The 21793-nt window shown below is 36.9% G+C and overlaps 3 protein-coding genes and 1 non-coding gene across 7 annotated transcripts; 3 read left to right on the top strand and 1 right to left on the bottom strand.

Moving 5' to 3' along the window:
- The first annotated feature begins 640 nt into the window (after positions 1-640).
- LOC122048848 (probable LRR receptor-like serine/threonine-protein kinase At1g05700) lies at positions 641-7266 on the top strand. The gene is made up of 13 exons (XM_042610365.1): positions 641-734; positions 822-1383; positions 1556-2034; positions 2127-2256; positions 2482-2553; positions 2771-2842; positions 2926-3006; positions 4274-4422; positions 4522-4778; positions 4910-5036; positions 5466-5534; positions 5629-5815; positions 6640-7266. The coding sequence occupies exons 1-13, from the start codon at positions 641-643 to the stop codon at positions 7055-7057; spliced, it is 2697 nt and encodes an 898-aa protein (XP_042466299.1). The 3' UTR covers positions 7058-7266.
- Positions 7267-9244: 1978 nt separating this feature from the next.
- On the top strand, positions 9245-15149 carry LOC122047783 (RGG repeats nuclear RNA binding protein A-like). Its single transcript, XM_042609259.1, has 6 exons — positions 9245-9613; positions 9783-10176; positions 10283-10421; positions 14326-14484; positions 14589-14651; positions 14733-15149. The coding sequence occupies exons 1-6, from the start codon at positions 9442-9444 to the stop codon at positions 14925-14927; spliced, it is 1122 nt and encodes a 373-aa protein (XP_042465193.1). The 5' UTR covers positions 9245-9441; the 3' UTR covers positions 14928-15149.
- Positions 15150-16819: 1670 nt separating this feature from the next.
- LOC122047782 (protein NDL1-like) lies at positions 16820-20119 on the bottom strand. 4 transcript variants are annotated; one of them, XM_042609254.1, is made up of 11 exons: positions 19896-20119; positions 19063-19162; positions 18639-18736; positions 18422-18510; positions 18262-18322; positions 18099-18185; positions 17927-18004; positions 17784-17843; positions 17605-17660; positions 17384-17522; positions 16820-17298 (listed from the first exon to the last, which is right to left on the bottom strand). In XM_042609254.1, the coding sequence occupies exons 1-11, from the start codon at positions 19956-19958 to the stop codon at positions 17077-17079; spliced, it is 1053 nt and encodes a 350-aa protein (XP_042465188.1). In that variant the 5' UTR covers positions 19959-20119; the 3' UTR covers positions 16820-17076. The 4 variants fall into 4 exon arrangements, with proteins under 4 accessions (XP_042465188.1, XP_042465189.1, XP_042465192.1 ...); XM_042609255.1 differs by having other exon boundaries at positions 17384-17519; positions 19896-20118; XM_042609258.1 differs by having other exon boundaries at positions 18448-18510; positions 19896-19937.
- Positions 20120-21458: 1339 nt separating this feature from the next.
- On the top strand, positions 21459-21530 carry TRNAW-CCA. The gene has a single exon. It is a non-coding gene; the product is annotated as a tRNA-Trp (tRNA).
- Positions 21531-21793: the final 263 nt, after the last annotated feature.

The following is a 21793-nucleotide window of genomic DNA, read 5'->3' as shown; positions in this document are numbered from 1 at the left end:
TGCTCGGTTGTTAAGGTTCAAAATGTCATTTACTTCAAATTCATTCTCGTGTAGTTTTTTAACATGTCATTACTCATGCGAAGGGAAATTGTATTTGGTGGAGTGCTGATGATACTTTTATTTTCTCTAGCAAAAACTATTGTATGCTCTTCCATTTTACCTTGGAACAGGCCTGTTGCCCTATTTTCTTGCTCCTTGAGTTATGATACAAGTTCCTCAATCCTTGGCAATGATGTCTAGTGAAGCTGACCTGCAGTCGAGCTGATCAGAAATTTGGTTCAGAATGTTTTTAGTCTGATCCAATTTAAAAACTCTGGTTAAGAGTTCACAAGTATCAACTGAAGCAGGATTTAAACAAAGAGGGTGGACTTCAGCTTTATCATCAGGTATTCTGTTTGCTGCACATCTCAATCAAGAAGGTTTACTTTTTGTTATTTAGCAACTGCCAATCTGCAGATAGAGTTAAAAAATTGTTGATGACCCGTACAAATCACCATGTACAAGAGAAGACCAAGTTCCTCTTCCATTTTGATAGCTACTTATCAAGTCAATGCTTAAAGAATGTTTAAACATTATGGTTGACCTCCAAGATTGGCCTCTTCAAATGCTTCTCCTCAACTTCTATTGGCATCATCAGACGATGAAGAAGAGACAGAGCTACTTTGGTTTTGCTGTTCTATTATGGATCATCTTCTCTGCTTCAACTGGAGTTGAAGCCCAGTCTTCAACTGAAGGTCTGTTCTATGAATTGTTAGATTCTTCAATCAATCTTTAACAAAACCTTCGTGTGTGCGCGCGCGCGCGTGTTTACTTAATCGCAGGCTTTATAAGCATCGACTGCGGAACCGCCGGCAATCACAGCTACGTCGACGGAATCACCGGCATCCCTTACGCGTCCGACGACCGTTTCACTGACGCCGGGATCAACTACAACATCTCGGACATCTACTCCTCGCCGTCGCTTGCAAACCGGCAGCTTCTCACCTTGAGAAGCTTCCCCGACGGCGCTCGGAACTGCTACACCCTGAAGCCGCTCGTCAGGGGGCAGAAATACCTAGTCAGGGCCGCGTTCCTGTACGGGAACTACGACGGAGAGGACAACGCTAGCACCGGAAGGCCGCTGCAGTTCGACCTCCACCTGGGCGTCGACCTGTGGCTGCGCGTCAACGTCAGCGGCCCGACGAACTTGACGATGGCGGAGGCGTTGTTCGTGGCGGCGGCGGAGTTCGCGTGGGTTTGCCTGGTGAACACCGGCGGTGGCGTTCCGTTCATCTCGTCGCTGGAGTTGAGGCCTCTCAAAGCGTGGCTTTATTCGAACGTCACCGCCGAGCAGCCGCTGGTTCTTTACTGGCGGCTCAACCTGGGCGGGACCACTTTAGTAAGGTAAGTCATTTCTATTTAGATATGTTTTTAATTTTTATTCTTTACAAAAATAAAATAAAATTTTTATTCTGCTGAAATGGAAAATAAAATATAAACATTGACATTTTTGTTCGTTAAATGACGGTGATTTTTTTTTTTCCGAAAATAAATTTACGAAAATCCTATAATAAAGGTATCCTGACGACGCATACGACCGTCTCTGGGAGCCGTTCCAGGCGCCCTTTTGGGGAACAATCTCCACCACGTTGCCGATCGTCTCCACCGATGGCTATCAATTTGAGGCGCCTTCCGTCGTCCTCCAGACCGCGGCGACGACGGCAGACACCGACACTCCCCTTTCGTTCTACTTTCGCGATGACACCGCGCTGCTCGAGTTCTACTTCGCCTTGTACTCCACCGAGGTGGAGCTCCTTCCTCCGAATGCCACGCGGGTGTTCGATGTTTATCTCAATTCCCAGTTGGCTCTCGGTGGATACGAGCCGCCCTACCTCCAGTCAGACTACATGTACAATTCGGATCCGCGTACCGGCTCGTCCAAGTATGAGTTCGTCCTCAACGCTACCCTCAACTCCACCCTCCCGCCCATCTTGAACGCCCTCGAGGTGTACTACGCGATGAACCTCAGGGTGAATGCCACCGACGCCAACGATGGTATGTATCCGACATTTTCTTTCTTTGATTGAGATAAAGTATATCTAACGTTTGTGTCGATGTGTTCCAATGTCGTGTTTGGGGGTAACTAGTTGAGGCCATGATGGCAATCAAAGCAGAATATCGGGTTAAGAAAAATTGGCAGGGTGATCCGTGTGCTCCAAAGGAATATGCTTGGGTTGGCTTGAACTGTAGTAATTCACCTCTAAGGGTCGTATCCATGTAAGTCAAAATGCATTGAGAACTACCAAATACTTTATTGAACATACAACAAAATGGGAATATGAGTTTCTTGTTATTATTTTGCTAACAAAGCTGCATATTTGGTTATATTCATGTGAGTCAAAATGCATTGAGAACTAAAACAAAACATTCTTGAACGCACAGAATGGGAATATGAGTTTTTTGTTATTATTTTGCTAACCAAGCTGCACCTTTTTCCTGCAGAAACATGTCTTCTAGTGGATTAACTGGAAGCATATCAGATTCTTTTGCTTTGCTTGACACCTCTGAGTACTTGTAAGGATTTTTCCTATTGTCTATTGTCTAAACCTAGTTAGTTTTGGTGTTAATTTACTGAGACCACCATATTTTCTTGGTGAAGTTATGGTGTCTTAGTAGTTTTGGTGCTAATTTTTTAATACCACTATGTTCTCTTGACAAGGAAATACATTATGAAAGTATCAGTTAGATCTGCTATGAATTTCTTTTTTTTTTCTGTTATGTTAAATTTTAGGGATTTGTCTTACAATAATTTAACGGGGGAAGTACCTGATTTTCTTGGGAATTTGACATCTCTCAAAGTCTTGTAAGTGGAATAATTTAATCATTTTCTTATGTTATTGCTGGTATATAATATAATATAAGCTCTGACAAAATGTTGTCTTGTAGGAATTTGACTGGAAACAATTTTACTGGATCAATTCCCAGTTCTCTTCTCAAAAGATCAGAAGAGGGTTCACTTATCCTAAGGTCAGTTTTAGTTCTGTAATCTCCAGGTTTAGATCTATTCCTCATTGTTTAAAGGGATTGGCCATTTTCAAGTATCATAGAGATCTATATGCAGGTTGTTTACATGACATACTATAGTTCATTATGCTACGAATTTCTGTATCGTGTATTACCATTTTTGACAGCATATACATACTTTGAAAATTTTCAAGTACTATGGTAACCATCTACCAAACAAATGCATGTGATGAACTTGCATGTAATTTGAAAGAAGACACCTTCCATAGAATTTTCCCACATGGAGATCTCTATATATTATAGGAATCATATATAGCATAAATTTGCTAGGTTGGGCCTGCCACTTTTCTGTATGCATTTGATAATGCATCACTTACCTATACTCATTTTTTTTTATCATTCAAGTAATTAAAAATTCATTTATGCTAACATGTGTTGCCTATTTCCTAGATAACAGATTAGTTTCTCCAATCTCAATATTAAAGAGCACTTACGATTTATGAGTGAATTATGATGAATCCAATCTCCCATGCCAATGCAGAATCTGTGCATTGACTTTATTGATGCCAAATTTTGACTACAAATCTTGGTTATCCGCAAGGATAGAAGTACAAAATAAATTTACATAACAGGAGCATCAACTTGAACACGAGAAGTGGATAACAGGTAAAGTTAGCAATAAACTAACGAAGGTTAAGTAGGAAGCTGCATAACTTACCATACCAGTTCTCTGACTTCTGACCTTGTAATTGAAGGGAATATTAACTGGTTAGATTGTGAATTCAAGCTTAAAGATGGATGTAGAAGATTCTGCTTTGGCAAATAATAAGCAATTGATTTTTTTTAGAAATGTGGATGGATTTGGAATCTGCAGATTGAACCGTGAGTTTTTCTTGTGGCTTTATGAATGCTAGTTAAGCTGATTTACCAGTTGTTGCAATTCAGTAATTGTGATTTGATATGATACAGTTATATTGTCAGGCTAAAAGTTGTCCTAATATATAGGAAGTGGTATACTCCAGAGTTAATTGAAGTCTTGTGTTTGCTTGATTCTAGTACTTTTACCAAGCTGAAAAGTTAGAATTTCAATTCTTTGATGGCAATATCATTTGTTCTATTCTGAATATTTTCTTGATTGCTATGCTTTGCATATAGATGAAAGAAACTCTACATTTTCAATAATTAGGTAATATCTAAGCATCAAACTTTGTTGTTTTCTTAAGTGAAGATTTAAATTTCATATTAGTTTTTAAAATTTTCTAAATGCTAGGTTCACCAACCACACAATTCCAGGCAACACTAGGAGTAAAAAGAAGACAAACACACTTGTTATTGTGGTTATTTGTTGTGCTGTCCTTGGGTTGCTATCGATACTTATACTGGCAGGATGGTTTATTTGGCTGAGAAAAAGGGGAAAAGGTAATACTATTGAGGAGAATTTGTGTCTCTGATTCTTTTGTTAATTTTTTGTCCAACTTGATTTCTGCAAGCTCATCTTGTTCTTGTTTTTGTCAAAAGTTTTGGTTACATCAAGTGTGACACGACATACTGAAGCAACCATAGCTCAGAAAAATGAACATGGACCACATCCACAAGTTGATAGTGGGAAATTCACTTTCAATCATCTGCAAGTAATTACTAATAACTTTGCTCAAGTCATTGGGAAAGGGGCTTTTGGGACATTCTATCTAGGCCATTTGGACAATGTTACTCAAGTTGCAGTCAAAGTGCAGTCACAATCTACTTCGCAGCAGACCCGAGAATTTGAATTTGAGGTAAATTATTTCGAATTATTATGAGTCTTAATTTTCCAAAATCGGTTTCCTGTGAAATTATGAACAATTCATCAAATTTCTCAAGGTTGTTTCAATACATTTCAATTGACAGAATTAAATTTTGATTGTAGGCAAGGCAGTTACTAAGGATTCATCATAGGAATTTGGTTTCTCTTCTGGGCTACTGCAGAGATGAAACTTTTTTAGCACTTGTTTATGAGTACATGCCCCAGGGAAGCCTCAAAGATCATCTCCAAGGTCCTCTCCAAGAACATTGCCTGCATAAATTAAATTACAAAAAACGTTTCTGAAGACTTTTTGTTTTTATTCTGTCTAGACACGGATGGTTTTTATCTAGGTAAAACAGGCATTGATCAGTAATATGGAGAGTTATAGTATGGAAGTGGTAACTTGTCTCATAACATTATAAGATCATGTCAGAACATTTTCTATCGTCATTATTTTTATTATGTTCATGTGAATATGTGAACCTATGACCTCAGGAGACAGAGACAAAAAATCTTTATTATGACCAACCTTCTTCCAACTAGGTTTTCCTCTGCAAAAGCTGCTAAAAATTCTCAAATATTGTAGCGATGATAAGACGAAGTGTAATAGTATTTAGTGACTAGGCTCTTGGATCTTCTATCTGAACATGACGTGGATTTTGGTGATGGTATGATACAGGTAGGGACAGTTTATCTAGAACCTTGAGTTGGAGAGAACGTCTAATAATTGCACTGGAAGCTGCACAAGGTCTTCAATGATATTATTCTGCTCTGGCTTTATATATTTCTTCTGACAACTTTTATGATGTTCTTGCTTCTTTCTTGCTTCAAAAATAATACAGGACTTGACTATCTGCACCGAGGATGCCTGCCGCCTATAATGCATAGAGATTTGAAGACCAGCAATATTCTTTTAGGTGAAAAACTTGAGGCCAAGCTAACAGACTATGGGATGTCTAAATCTTTCAGCAATAACACAGATGTCACCCGCCTTGAAATGGTCGGAACCCCAGGATACATTGACCCAGAGTACGCCTATTTTTTATGTATATTTTGTGTTTGTTTATCCTATTTAAGGGTGATATGATTCATGATCAATTAAAATGGAAATCTTCTTTCACTTTCATTGATTGAAAACCACTAAATTTTCCAACTGATGTATAGAAGTCATTAAAATGTTGATTATTTTTCCAGATTTTAAATTAAAGTTGAATTATGAAAGGGAAAACTCGTTAGATCTTCAGATATTCATTTACAACCACTCATCTTTTCTTTCTATAATGCTTCTCTATTCTCAATGGTACCAAGTCGGAGAAAACTCTTCGACAGATTAACAATCATTCTTGATGGAAATGCATAATCGTTTGTATCTTAGGGCAGTCATCCAGTATATCCAAACTTTCACTTGTCATTATGAATTTGACATATCCATACGCATGATAAATTTGAATTATTAGATAAACTCTGAATTATTACAATTCTGCTCTAGAAGTACTAGATATTTTGTTAACTAGCAAGAATGGTGCTTGAAATTTGTCCTTTTCCATATGTTTTCAACCATTCCCTTTTCTTGAATTTCACTGCAGTATTGTAATATAATAAATAGACAAAATTCATTCAAATTGTAGCAAAATACTACTTGGTTTCAGAAAGAACTGTTACTGAGATCTAAACTTATTCTCTTGTACTAATGCAAATGGACCTTTTTTTAACATTATTGTATCGACTTTGGAGGCAAAACGGTTTTTGCATTTTCATACCTTAATTTGTTTGATTTTGGTGATTCATTGACAATATAAGATCTTTATGATCAACCTTGAATAATTGAGACTTACTGTTAGTTGTTGTATCAGGTTCCATACAACTTACCAGCTTACGGAGAAGAGTGACATATATAGCTTCGGAGTGGTCCTTTTGGAGCTAATCACGGGCCAACGAGCCATACAGTCTGGCAGAAGTAAGGTTCACATAGTTCAATATATGGCATCCTATATTGCTGCAGGGAACATCGATGCTGTTGTTGACAAAAGATTTCGCCGATCATTCAGTAGCAACTCCATAAGGAATGTTACAGATCTTGCAATGCAGTGCACAGCAGATACCTCTGCCGATAGGCCAACGATAGTTGATGTTGTGAACCAGCTCAAGGTGTGCATAGAACTTGAGGCTACGAGTGAGAATGGCACGGACCGGAATGTCGAAGGTGAAAGATCCGTCCAGTTTAGCGCACTTGAGGTAGAAGGGTCGAACCATCACCTAGGTCCAAGATGAATTGAAAATCTCGACTTTCCCTCTATGAGGTGCAAGATTCTTCAACAGTGTGTTATATTGAAATGGTGTGTTTTCCTCAGTGTGGTCTACTATAATTATTCTGATAACTTGACGAACTAAATGAATGATTCTTGGTGTATCATATTATCATATGGTTCTTGAAGACAAACAAACAATAATACAATTCAGTAAGAGATATTAAAACCCTCTGTTTAGTTTCTCCTTATTCCAAGCAATAGAAGAACATTAATTGTTAATTGTTGACATTGAAGAGTGGAGCAAGAGAAACCTTGTTAGGGCAGTAAACGAGACAAGCCGAGTCAAATTTGGTGATGTTCAAGTTTATCAATTTTGTGATGTTCAAGTTTATTTGATAAAGTGACTGAGACAAGCTGAGCATAAAAAAACTAAGAGGCTATTGAAATGGTTGATTAAATTTGACTTGGTTTCTGTTTGAGCTTGTTTTAAGTTTTGTTTGGTTCATGTAAATATTATCAAGTTCTCAATTTAAACTTATTTGATTGTTCTAAACTTTTATATTTTAAAGCTAGTTTGGTTTGTTATTCAGCTTAATAATAAAGTTTGTTTGTTCATTTTTATTTTTATTTTTTGTTTATTTAGCTTGGTTTATTTTTTATTTGTCATATGATAAGAATTTGTTGATGAATAATTATAAATTTTATTTATGAATATTATTTATGAATAATTCATAATTTCCTTGTAAATATTAATGTGTTCAACATACATATGTTTAAATTTATTTATTTAATTAACTTTGCGTGTTAGATGAATATAAATAAATTTGTATTAAAGTCGAATATCAAATTTGATGAAGATTCGCTTCATTTATTATCCTAAATTTCATAGCAAAATAAGTAAAGAGACTATCTACTGTTATTTGTAAGTCTAATTTTGTCTTGAAATTTTGTGCTATTCACAAAATAAAAACTCAAATTATGTTGGTTTTTATATTCTACTATTTAGATTTTATAGATAGTTTTAAATGACTAGTATAGTTGTTTGGATAGTCTCTACTGGTTGACGCAGTTGGTATGTATGAGTGGTTATTATAATTAAGATCGTAAACAAGTCAAGCCAATCTTTATGGTGTTATTTGTTTAGTAAGGTAATCGGGCTCAGTCAAGTCAAGTTTAAAATGAATCAAGCCGTTAAAATAATAGCTTAATTTTTTTTATGAGTTTGAGTTTAGTTCGTTTCTATATAATCGAGCTTTCAATTCAAGTTTATTTGAGTGTTGAAACTTTTATCTTTTAAGCTTGTTTGATTAGTTATTAAGTTTGATAATACAAATCTGTTTGTTCATTTTAAAAGTTTCTTTATTTATTTAGCAAATTAATAAGAGTTTTTATTAATTAATATGATTTACGAATATTGTTCACGAACATGTTTATGAATATTGTTCATGAATGTTAACAAGTTGAACACATATATATTTTTTTTAAAAATGTGAAATCGACATATCAACGACCCCCTAGAGCCGGTCCTACGAATATGGAGGAAGGTAAATACAAATATATATTAAATGAACATAAATAAATTTTTACCAAATTGAACACCAAATTTATTCATAAATATTCAATTCATTTACAACCCTAACTCCAATAGATCTTCTGATCAATTCCTAATTGATACAAAATATTTCACTAGGGTTAACTAATATTTATCATACAAAGGACTACTATGTTAAGGTAAATACTGAGATGTTTAAGGTAAACTATAATACCTTTTGCTAATGAATATTTGGGTGGTTACATATTTATTTTACTTTAGGAAGATTTGAAAAATCTTTAAATTTTGGCTGTTTGATTTATTTATTTATTTGTTTTATAAAAATGGACAAATTATAAAATTTGGAAATTGCACAAAATGTACGGATAGGAAAACTTAGTGCGCCCTGGGCTCTGCAATGGGCTTGGCTCATAACTAAAAAGCCCAATCAACTACGCCACCGTAAAAAACCTTGAATAAATCTTAACAGTCCATTAATTTGTATCATCGGCTCGATAGGATCCACGTCGCCTGATTATTGATATGTCAAAATTACCCCTGATTGTTTCCGTCAAAGCAATCTAAGATTGCGTGAACTGTCCTCTGCTGTGTGTCTATTATCGTCATTTCGGTCACCAAACAAGTTTAAATATCGCTGAGGGTGGGCGGCTCGGGAGTGGGTTTGCTTAGGCTTCTGGCGTGAAAGCCCATTCGTGCGGGAAGATTGCGGCTAGGGTTTTGGCTCGCCTATCCCACCCCTTCGTTGATCGCTTGCTCTTTCAAATGGCGATTGCATCCCTGCGGCGGCTATGCTAATCCCATACATTACGCTGGCGCAGTTCTGAGGCCGGAAATTTGGACGATATCTTGCGGTCATGGCTACCATCAATCCCTTCGACGTACTGGGCGACGACGACAACGATGACCCATCGCAGCTCATCGCCGCCCAGCAGCAGCAGTTGGCGGCCAAAAAGCCGGCTGTGCCAACCGCTGTCAGTCCGGTAGTGGCGAAGCTTCCCACGAAACCGCTCCCCCCTTCACAGGCCGGTTAGTTTCTAGTAGATTTTGTTGGATTTAATGTTCTTGAAGAGATGCTCCTTATGGTTCTTCACCATAGATCTTGTGTTTTGGTTTTCATGATTTCGGATTAGTTGGAAAAGTATCGTCTTTTGGTACAAAAAGGTTTCTTTCTGATTTGGGAATGCTTGTAACACAGTGAGGGAGTCGAAGGAAGCGAGGGACAATGTTGCACCAGCACGTGGTGGGGCTGGCCGTGGGCGAGGCGGTGGACGAGGTCCAAATCGTGACTTCGGAAATGAGAACTCGAATGGGCATAACCGGCCCTATGGTGGTGGTCGTGGTGGTGGTGAAGATGGTGAGGTTGACAAGCCTGAGAGAGTACGCCCCCCACACCAGCCTTTCAGCGGCGGCCGTCGCGGTGGATACGGTGGCCGTGGTGGCTATGGCAATGGTGAATTTGGAGGTAACTCTGAAAGGCCTCCACGCAGATTGTTTGAGCGTAGGAGTGGCACCGGCCGCGGCGAGGAGGTGAAGCGTCAAGGTGGAGGACGTGGCAACTGGGGAATTGCTACTGATGAGACACTTGCACAGTACAAATTATTCTCTCTCTGAGTAAAAGTTCTAGTAGTAACACAAGTATTCTTGCAGCCCTATTACTAATTATTATTCTTATATGCGCAACTATTTAATAAATAGGGAAAAGGATGATGTCATGAAGTCCGATGAAAATTTGCCAACTGAGGGCCATGCAGTACAGGAAAATGCGCCTATAACAGAGGAGAGCAAGGATAAGGAAGGGATAACTATTGAGACTGAAGAAAAGGAAGAGGATAAGGTTAGTTGAAAAAAAAAGTTATTGCATCATTGATTATATTGTGATATGTTAAAACAAGATATGATTTCTATAAAGATCATACTCTACACTTCTATTACGTCTGTCATTTTTAGTGGTTGGGGTTTCCTAACATGCTGTAAAGTTTGGCTGACGTTCAAAGTCTAAGGGCATCTTCAATCGTTAAAGCTCTAAATGAGCTTTTTTTATGATTTCAATATGCCATGTCAATATTGTAAAATCTCATTGAAACATCTCCAATGGTTAAAGCTCTAAGTGAGCTTTTTTATGATATAATTCATAGCATGTAGTTGCATGGCTCCATGCATATACATCAATTTCAATACAAAAGAACAGGTTTGAGTTTTTACTACTGCTCTTGAACTATAAACCTCAAACCTCATATCTATAATGGTTCAAGATTTTTCATTCAGCTTTTTTTATTTTAAAAACCTCTCACAAACCTTGCATTGGAGATGCTCTAAAAGCAGGCTTCCATGGTGAACAACTTGCATGATCTATTAGGGTTAATTTGTAGTTAGAAGGGGGGCGTGTTTATTGTCTTGATGTTTCGTGATGATGTGCAGCGAAAAAGAACTCGAAGCAAACACTCACAATGCTAACAAGAGAATTTACTTGGTATTCACCTCAAGAAGAGGTGACTAATCCAAGGATTCATCCACGACCGCACTCCACTAAGAAAAATACTCCTTCTCGGTAACTACCAAAGGTGGAGAAACTTCGTACAAACTCACACAAGCATGCAATTCGAAACAAGAAGTAAATACAAGATAATACAAATGAAAAACCTTCTTGCTTGAACCCTTGTAGCTTGTAGATGCCTCTGGATCCTTTGGAAAGTTTAACAACACTTCTCTTCCAAGCTCTTAGTCCGGCAATGAGTCGTAGTGAAGAATCATGTGCGCTCTGCAGAAAAGAAAACTTGCCACGACTTTATATTCGTTGCTTCTAGGGCTCCCAATCGATTGGGCTTGCTCCCAATCGATTGCCACGTAAGATCCTAGTGATCTCAGCCGTCCAAAACCTGCATCTTGCGTAACGGTCGTTTCCCAATTGATTGACCAATCGATTGGGAAGGCTTGAATTGATCAGCTTATCGATTCAGCCTCCCTCGCATCCACACGCAAGAAACATCCCCCAATCGATCGCCTGATCGATTGGCGTTGCCCAATCAATCGCCTGATCGATTAGGAAGCATTCTGTTTGCGCGATATAAGCTCCCAATCGATCGACCGATCGATTGGGCTACTGTTTATCGCAGCACTCTCCCAATCGATCGTATGATCGATTGGGCTTCGGTTCAATCAATTGGCTGATCGATTGACCACCCTTGACTTACTTAACTTAAGCTCAATGGCCCTAATTCCAACCTTGGGTCAACCGTGACCTGCTGGAACTCTTCATGCCTAGCATTCGGTCAACCTTGACTTGTCGGGACTTCTTTATCAAGTGTTCAGTCAATCCTTTGACCCACTTGAACTTTTCTCCTTGTGCCAAGTGTTCGGTCAACCTTGACCCACTTGGACATACCGTCTTGTGCCAAGTGTCCGGTCACTCCTTTGACCTACTTGGATTTCCCAACACTAGGTGTCCGGTCAATCTTAATTCACCTGGATTTCCACGTGTCTGGCTTCACTCACCAGGTTTTTGCATCTGCCTAGCTTCACTCGCTAGGACTTTTCATTTGCCTGACTTCACTCACCATGACTTTTCATCTGCCTAGCTTCACTCACCAGAACTTTTACCTACCTTCACTCACTAAGATTTTCCCACTGCCCGGCTTCACTCATCGGGACACTTTCACCTGGCTTCACTCACCAGGATTTTCAAATGTCTGCCAAGTGTCCGGTTAGGACTTTCCCAGTTAGTATCTAGTCAACCTTTTGACCTACTTGACTCTTCTTCACGTCTAATTGGTCAGTCCTTGACCAGACGGGAATTGTATCAACAATCTCTCCAATCGGATGATTGTGTCTGCAATCTCCATGTATTGTCAAATATCGAAACCTAAACATCAAGACTCAAGCTTGAGCCAACTCAAACTTAATCAACCAGATCAACCTTGACCTAGGGATATTGCACCAACATGATCCACCTGTTATCTTTGTTGCTTGTGTACACAGTGACTTAGTGTGCAGTCAATATTCTTTTTCCCCTTCTCTTGCTTGCACATTGCAAATGATACTCGGTATATCTCTCTTTGTTAGTATTCTTTGCCAGAAGTAGTTTACTTAGGAGAGTTCTATCCTTTTGCTTTCTTGAACGTGTGTTTATTTTTCTGTTCGGGTATCTTTCATTGAAAAATCCTGTCAGCTTATTGTACACATTCAATGGTATACTGTGATTGTTTTCAGTGACATTGCACGGATATTTCAGTGGTCATGGTGTATTCATGTGTTTGCTATTCTATGTGTATGTCGTGCTTTGTGTGGTGCTCTGTTTTCAGTTTGTATTGATTACAATTAAAACCCTTTGTCTGAGAATGAGGGAGACATTGCTCATGTGATGATTCCCCGTACTGTCTTAAACACCCCTTTTTCCTTTTTGTAAGTTCATTTTGGATTCATTCGTTAGTATTGAATGGTCTAAGAAATTCAATTCTGCTCGTTCCACATCTGTTTTTGTCTTTAGCGTAACTCTTAAGGTGTCAGTTACATGCTTTCCTGAAATTTTTACAATGTGTTTCAAAGTGATGGTTCCATTCCTGAAGGTGTGAGTAGCTTTCTTCCCTCTTCTATGTGGGTTGAAAAATGCTGTTGCATCTCTATGTGCATGAGAAGAGGTACTTTTCCAGTGTCTTGACACTTTGCATATATGAATGTCATGAAGTTTAGTTTCAGTTTCTTTTATATGGCTGATTCAATGGGTCTTGCGTGGTAAATCAAACCAATGTATATGCAAGTACTCTTCATCCGGCCTAGAGCTATTTTTATGTGGCAGAATCAAGGTATTGGAATGATTTTCTGTCATGCTTCAATACAGGAAGCTGCCATACATAACGATAATATGTTAAATTTTTTGTATATTTTGTTTAGATTTTTATATATTGGGCTGATCCAAGGGGTCTTGCATCTTTTGTAATAAATGTTACAAATGTGTATGCAAATACTCTATTTCACCCAGCCTAGAACAATTTGCATGTGGCAGAATCAAGGTATTGACATGTTGTTTTTCCTGTCATGCTTTTAATTGAGAAAGCTACCACACATAGGACAGTATGTCTGTTCTTCAATCAGCTTTTGTTAATATTGTTACATTTTGTACTTTTTTGTGGCCATCATTGTTGATCTTGTCAGTGTTCATTTTTTTTAAGTCCAGTTTTACAACATTGATTTTATATTCATTATGGTATAATTTTAATTAAGTGCATCTATTAATTAAAAAAAGATCTTTAGTCCTTTTGCTCAAAGATTCAATTTCATCATGTTTTGGCTTCTAAACCTTTTAGAGCATTATGGAGAGTTTTGTCATAACTGATACTTAGAGTGTTGTTTGTTTATTCCTTGTAGAGCAATATGGAGATCAATGCAAAAAAAAAAAAAAATCCATGATCACCTTCTCCACTTTTTCCAATGATCCTAGGTTTTATTTAATGCAAACAATTGGCTGAACCTCATTAATACTAAAAGATAATTTTAGCTGGATAATTGGTGATTTTTTTTATCTCCTATGATTACAAGTTAACAATAGTTTTTTTTGTCGTGTGAAATTCTGTGAGCTAAATAATTGAGAGATGTTCAGAGATGTGATTATTCAACTTGGATTTTCTTGTATTTTTTGATGCCTTGTTTACCTTCTTATGGTGTTGTTTACTTTTTTTATTCTACCAGTCTAATTATAGAAATTAGTTAGTAAACCACCTGAATTATTCAATTCTATTGTGTAGGAGATGACTTTGGAAGAATATGAGAAAGTAAAAGAGGAGAAAAGAAAAGCCTTGCTTGCTCTGAAAGCTGAGGAGCGGAAGGTTGAAATCGACAAGGATTTGCAGGCAATGCAGCTGCTAGCAACAAAAAAAGAAATTGACCCTATTTTTGTTAAGTTGGTATGCCTGCCTGCTGCCAAGACCTTTCATCCACAAATTTTCCTACTTTTCATCACTTTTCCACATAATCATCCTTTACAATTTTTCAAACAACTCACTTTCAGGGTTCTGACAAGGATATAGGGAAAAAGAAAGATAATGTTGATCGTGATGAAAAGAATAGAAAGGTATTATTTTTTTCATTTGATGTTATTGTTCTTAAAACTTCTCTCCTTTTCTCACTAATAGTCTAAGTTCCTTGTTGTTAGCCCTTGAACATGAATGAGTTCTTCAAGACTGGCGATGGCAAACAGTCCTACAGTTCAGGTGGACGAGGACGTGGAAGGGGAAGAGGTAACCGTGCACCATTCGGAAGTGGTTTTGGAGGTAGGGGCACGAACTATATCACTGAAGCCCCATCAATTGAAGATCCCGGCCAGTTTCCCACACTCGGCGGGAAATAGAGAAACTCCAAGTCTTCCAAACTGTGTGCCAGTTTCTGAGATTCTTAGTTCTTTATCTAAGACTTGCTTTACTTCCTGAGAAGTAAACATTGTGTGGGTTATTTAGTTCATCTTTTCAATTTATGTATATTGACAGCCGGCTCTCCGGCTGTCTCTCGCAACAGCATGCTTTGTTACTTTAATTTGCATTTAAACAATGTTTAGTAAGTTCAGTTTTGATCATTCAGAGTATTTTTTTCTTTGACAAAAATTGTTTTTAGTAGGTTGGTTGAACTTGATTTTATCTGCTAAGATTTGCATTCTTTAACATTTATGTCAGATTTTTTATCCCTTGTTATATGATACTTGTTTTGTCAATATTGGTCGGCAAGTGTTCTTGGGTAAATTTGATATTCTATTTGATAATTGTTTATATATATTCATTTAAATATATAAGTTTTATTAATTTATTAGATAAATAAATTTAAATATGTATGTATTTAGTTCATTAATATCATGCATAAATATAGTAAATTGTTTGTGAAGAATAATGGTAGATTAAATTTATAAATAATATTAATTAATAATTTTTTTTATCAAATTTGTAAATAGACAAATAAACTCTTAAAATAAATAAATTTTCATATATGATTTAAAATGTAAAAATTTTAAATAATTAAATAAGAATATTTGAACGAAATCAGTTTAGGCTAAGTGTGAATTAAGTTCAATTTCATAAAAAAAAAAAAAGTTAAACTCGTGTACTCATTTGCTATATTGATTTAATTTATTTTAGATTTAATTTAAACAAACTTAAATCACACAAAGTTTATATTGCCCATGGCCAAGATCACAACTTGGTTGGCAATGCAAAGAATATGATCATGACCTAAATGCCCCTCATGGTTGTAATCATTGCCCTCTAACTATGGGCAATCTATTGAAGTTTATGTAATGAAGTATATGATTGTAAGAGCTCAAATCTGTTTTTAAAATGGTCAAAGATCAAAATCTTGCTTAATTAACTTTTTTTATAACTAATCTTTCCATTTGTCTAAAACAACATTCTTTTTTTGTTTTAATTGTAGGGATGATTACGAATTTTAATATGCATTTTTACTGTTTTAACTCTAATTTACTTTTACTTTTATAATAAATCTACCCATTATCAATATAACACATTACATAATATCTTTTAAATTTTTCATTTTTTTTAAAATTAATAAATAATATTACCATGCCTTATTTAGTTATCATAGTAAAACAACTATTATGTTGTGTGTTAAATTCATAATATATAAAATTAATTGTAAAATTTATATATTCATTAAAAATTAGAAGTTCTTTCTAAATAAATCTATTACATTATTAAAAAAAAAAACCTATTTGTTTGAGCAGTTTATCTTTATTATTTTTCAGCCATCCAAAAAACTGAATTGTTCAGAAAAAGGAGAGGTACGAGGAATCAAATGAGATGTTTCTTGCGCCAATGGCAAGCAATCAATTACGGTATTCTTCATGGTAAAGATAAAGCTTCTTAGCTGGTGGAAAAAAAAATTAATTAAAGACTACAAAGTTACACTGGGTTTGATCATTAGATGTCAATCTAAAAGTCAAAAAGTATTGAAACATCATAGTGAATAATTAAGGCATGCCAGACGTACCAAAGAAATTAATTAAAAGTGCATATCCACCATTTGGTCAAAGATACTAGTTTCTGTCCACAACACCTTTCATTTCTAATTACATTTATTGATTAGACTCAATCTATCAATTTGTTGATAGCTTAAACTGCTCCAAATCTTGCAGATGATTGGGCATGGAACAATCTTTGTCTCAACTTCAGATAATACAATCAAGGCAGCAGTCCAAGCAACAAAAAACTTTTGCAAGACAGATAAAAGAACACAAAATGGAATCAAAATGTGCGTTCTTATAGTTTGCAGAGACCACTGCTCTCATCAATTGTTCATATCATCCTCAACTGATTGCTGCTTACAGAGGAGAGCATGATTTCTATACGAGAAAATCGTCTAACCGGACCAATCCTTTTCTATCTACAATCAAAGAATGCCACCCTACACCAGATGGAGTTTCAGTGAATAAAAAACCTGAAGGAGATGAGTTTGTGACAGAAGTTTCATCTGGCCACTGTCTACCCTTGCAGCTTTCAGACTTCATTTGAGACCCTGGTTTTGATTGGCTTTAGTTTTACTCCTAAGCTTTCAGGCGAAAGCAGCTCTGGGGAGATGCAGCATGGACTAAGTGGACTGCGCGGACTGTAAGAGTATTGGTTATGTCGGTAAAGACCATAACCCATGAAGAAATACTCTAATGGTATCATCATGGCATGGGGCTGCTCTTCAGTGACCATGGATCCACATGCTTGAACCTGCATTAGGTAGCACAAGATGCGAGAATAAGCCCAACTAAATCTGTTACAAAGTTTCACAATGTAAATTGTTTAAAGATCATACCTCGACCAAGGCACTGAATCTACTGTCTAGTTTTGACATCATGTGGAGTGCATCACAGTGGAAGGGAGAGCTCTCACCGACAAATACCAGTGTCCGGCAAAGAAGCTGCTGTAATCCATTAGTGATATCATATCTCCTGCTAACATGTAATTCTCGAACAAGGTTAAAGTTTGTTTTTTCTAGAAGCAAATAGATCATCTCTCAAAGTTGTAGAGAAATACCGATTAATGGAGTGAAGATAACGCCACACATTTGTACTCTGCCTCTGATCTAGCAACTGTAAATTCAGAAACATCAGTGACAAGTACTAAGCATAGTGTACAAACAGTTCCCTCTTATTATCCCTTATGTGTACCAATTGTTGAAGCATTCCTATTTGTATTATAATATGAAAACTCACATTTCTGCAGGCCTTGGCTATCTCTGACTCAGGGAACTGTGTGGTGAAACCACAGATTTCCTGCCAATGATGAAAACTCTATCACTATTAGCATGAGACTGGCATTGAGTAAAACAGACATAACTAGAGTAGACAAAAACTACCTTACTAAAGTAACGCTGAAGCAAGCAGTCTTTGATCAAGCCACACATCCCATAGAAGTAGAGAAAATTACATAGCACCTGATTACATAATTCAGCTCATCTTAAAGATATTTAAGTTTCAGATACCAATTCGTCTTAAAGCTACTATTGATGATAAATTAACCAATTTAACCTTATTACAGAGCCACTCAGTCCAAGAGGGTGCTTTACAGAGAGGAGATACAACTATCAGACCTAACACGCGCTCCTTATATTTAATCTGTGAAGAACAAATCTAGAGAGTCAAACATCACAAGTCGAATAACACTTGGAAGCAATACTTCAAAGTTACATACAGAAAAAAGGGTAAGAATGTATGCCCCTGCCAAGACTCCCAAGCACATAACCGAACCTAACCTACGAAGCATGAATAGGGAGGTTAGGAAGCTGAAGCTAATATGTACTACAAAAATTCACATTAGAATAGATTTAACAATCAGGCCTTTCAATTGTTACCCAAAATAGTTAAGAACAGCAGCAACCTGATCTGCCAAATCATCAACTGAAGGGATAGGCGCATTGGAAGAAATTGGAACAGCTCCCATCTCAAGTACAAAAGGGAACAAAAACGTCAATGATATATCGATATATCTAGAGAATGATGAAGCCAAAAGAAAAAGATATGTGGAAACTGAAGTTCGCTTAACATCAAGGCATTCATCAAGTTACCAACCTCATGACCTGGAGGGCAGATATGATAGATGCAGAAATTGTGAAACAGTAATGGAGCAGCTTCAGGAGAAAAGAATAATCCTTGGAAGCATGACACATCTAAGCAAAAGTCACAGAAATGAATTTAAATATACAAAAGGAAAAAGGGATTCTCTAGTAAAAAGAACAAGAAAGGGTCTATTAATACCAACAGCAAGAATTGTAATGAAAAAACTGATAGCAAGATTAACATTTGATATCAAGAAAACAATCAGAGCTCATAAGCAACAAAGTGACCTAAATAAGTTTATGTGTAAAATTTTAATTTACCATGAAAACAAACACTTTACAAGCATAAAACATATTATTGAAGTTCAATGTTTGGGTCAAAAGCTGTAACCTTTTGGTGGAAGCTAGAAGCCACTTTTGTTAACTTGCACACTTACAATTTAAAGCCACATCGGGATAGGTGATAAGGGCAGGTTTGTCGTGATCTCCAAACACAGAAACAGAAACAACGCCGTGTCTAGTATTGATGAGATGTTCCTGTTGACCAATTTTAAAGAAGAATCAACTCTTAGAGACAAGACAAGCAAGCGTATAAATAAATAAATACAGGCGTCTTCAAAGGAAAAAAGGTGTCAAACCGAAATCCATACTAAAGATCATTTTTTGCATTTATAATTGTACAAAAGAGTACCTAAAAATTCTACCGGAAACACCAAATGGCGCAGAAATGAAAAGTATCTTAAGAATCTGAAACATGAAAGTAGAAGATGAAAAAACTAAATGAAATCTGACAAAACAAGGGGAAAACATGGGAGTTGATTAAGAAGATTAATGACTAAGGTGCGTGTGTGTGGACTGTCCTACTTTAGTTCACCTCAGAGGTCAACAGCCTTACAAGTTCATTCGAGCGGAATGCAAACTTAACAGCTCAACAAAAGACATTGCCTTACTCTCAAGCAATGTTCCACGGAAGCAATCGTTGGCATTCAAAGAAAGGGATAGAACGACAATCATTTATCAGAACTGAAAATGTCAGCACGCAGAAGAACTGCAAAGCAAAGGAAACGATCAAACAAAACAATGACAATCACAAAATCTACAGCATGAATCCAAAGAACCAACTTTATTTCTCGAAATCAAAGACAATAATCAGCAAACGGAGGACGGAAAACAAAATAATCAAAATCAAAATCAAAAGAAACAAACTCAAGAACTGAAACCTCGGGCAACAGAAGAAAACCCCAGTCGATAAATCGGGAGGTGGCCTCACCTCGCTTCCTCCGAAGGCAATCCTCTCCACATCCACCGACACCGAGTCGCTCGATTCCGCCATCGATCGAATCGAGGGCTCCGCGAAGAGGACACCGACCGGCCTCAACCCCTTCCCGAGCTCTCGCCTCTCCTCCTCCTTCCGCCGCTTCTCCTCCGCGACGACGGACAAGCCCTCTTCCCATTTATACCCAGCGCCATTAATTTCTTGCTTTCCTAAGACTTCCTTCTCAATCCGTAAACAGCGAAAGCACGGAACATTTCATAAACCCCCTTATAATATTTTATTTACGTCCACGCAAAGCGCGAACCAGATTACAGGGCGCAGAAATCATTCTTAATAATTACCAGGGCGTTTGCGAAGATGAATGCCATTTGCCAGTTGCCACTCGTAGAATATTCCTATAAACATTTTAATATTAATAAAAAAAGGATTTTCAAAAAGGAATTAAACTTTAAACTTTATCCTCGGTATGGAGAGAGCACATGGATTGAAAAAATACAATATTTTTTAATATAAAAGATAAATAAAAGTAAACAAAAATATGGGTAAAAATGAAATTTTATCGTGAACGCTCGGCCTCTAGATCTCTGATGATCTCCTCATGACAGCTGGCAGTCGGCATCTTGCCGGATGTTAACGGTTGCCGTCCGATTCGGTAGAGCGCTAATCGTAAGGCACGTGATGGCGTGTGGGTCCGGCAGAGCCCGTGTTAGATTACGTGGAGCACCTGAGGGAGGCAAAGCCAACGGCGTGGGGCCCGCCTACCAAGGTATGACGGCACGCGTGAGAGGAGTGATTGGGCCTTTGATGCCGTCGGGTCCCATTCCTGGTTGGCTTCTTCAAATTCGTTCTGATCTGTGTTTTTTTCAATTAAAAAATTACCGGATCAATGATTTCCAAAATTAATCGGATTATATAATTGGTTCGAACCATTAGCACCTCAATCTGATCGGTCTAATTTAGAGTGGGTTCGCACCCTCATTCGACTTGTTTAGAGTGGATTCGATACTGATCGATAGTGTCGAGACACAATCCGCCTAACCCACATGTTTAGTTGGACGGCGAGGTGGTCTTATGGTCTAGGCCAAACTAACTTCATATTGAACGTCATGACCTCTATCTCCTATTTATATCTTCTTTAATAATATGAAGAGAATCTTCACATAAATTTGTATGCAATTTGAAGTACTTCTCGGCCTCATCAAGTTGTGCTACATATATTGGGACGGTAAATGAAACAATTAAGTATTCATGAATAAATTTAGTATTCGACTTAGTAAAAATTTATTAATGTTCATTTAATATACACAAGATTAATTAAATAAATTTAATATTTGAAAATTTCTCGACTTCAGTTATTTTTATAATTTCTTTGAGTTCACGATGCTAATAAAAAAAAAAGATCGTGAAGAGTAATAAATGAAGAACTCGAATAAAAGCATTGCCATTTTATTGTCTTAATGATACCAATAATTTGTCTTATATTTTTTCTATGGAGAAAATAAATGTTAATTAGAAACTTTTATTTTAATAAAATACTTGAACTAAAGACTGCATGGTGGATCCGTGGCGCAATGGTAGCGCGTCTGACTCCAGATCAGAAGGTTGCGTGTTCGATTCACGTCGGGTTCAATTCCCAATTATTTTGTATCTTACGATAAACTACATTTCAACAATTCGAAAATAGGAACTCAAATTTTAGTATCATTTTACCAATCAATAATAGTATATAAATACATTCACTGGTAATTTGTTGTAGATTACATTATTTTAAGTGAAATCAAAGTATATCTAAAATGAATTATAAAACATAATTAAAATACTTCAATTTACCTTCAATGGACCAGTAATCATACTATATCCCATTATCATGCAAATATCGACAAGTTCGACTA

This window comes from Zingiber officinale, chromosome 2B, assembly GCF_018446385.1.
Source record: "Zingiber officinale cultivar Zhangliang chromosome 2B, Zo_v1.1, whole genome shotgun sequence".
NCBI classification, from domain to species: domain Eukaryota; kingdom Viridiplantae; phylum Streptophyta; class Magnoliopsida; order Zingiberales; family Zingiberaceae; genus Zingiber; species Zingiber officinale.
Note: the sequence above shows the minus strand (reverse complement) of the source record. Positions and strands in the feature narration are given on the sequence as shown.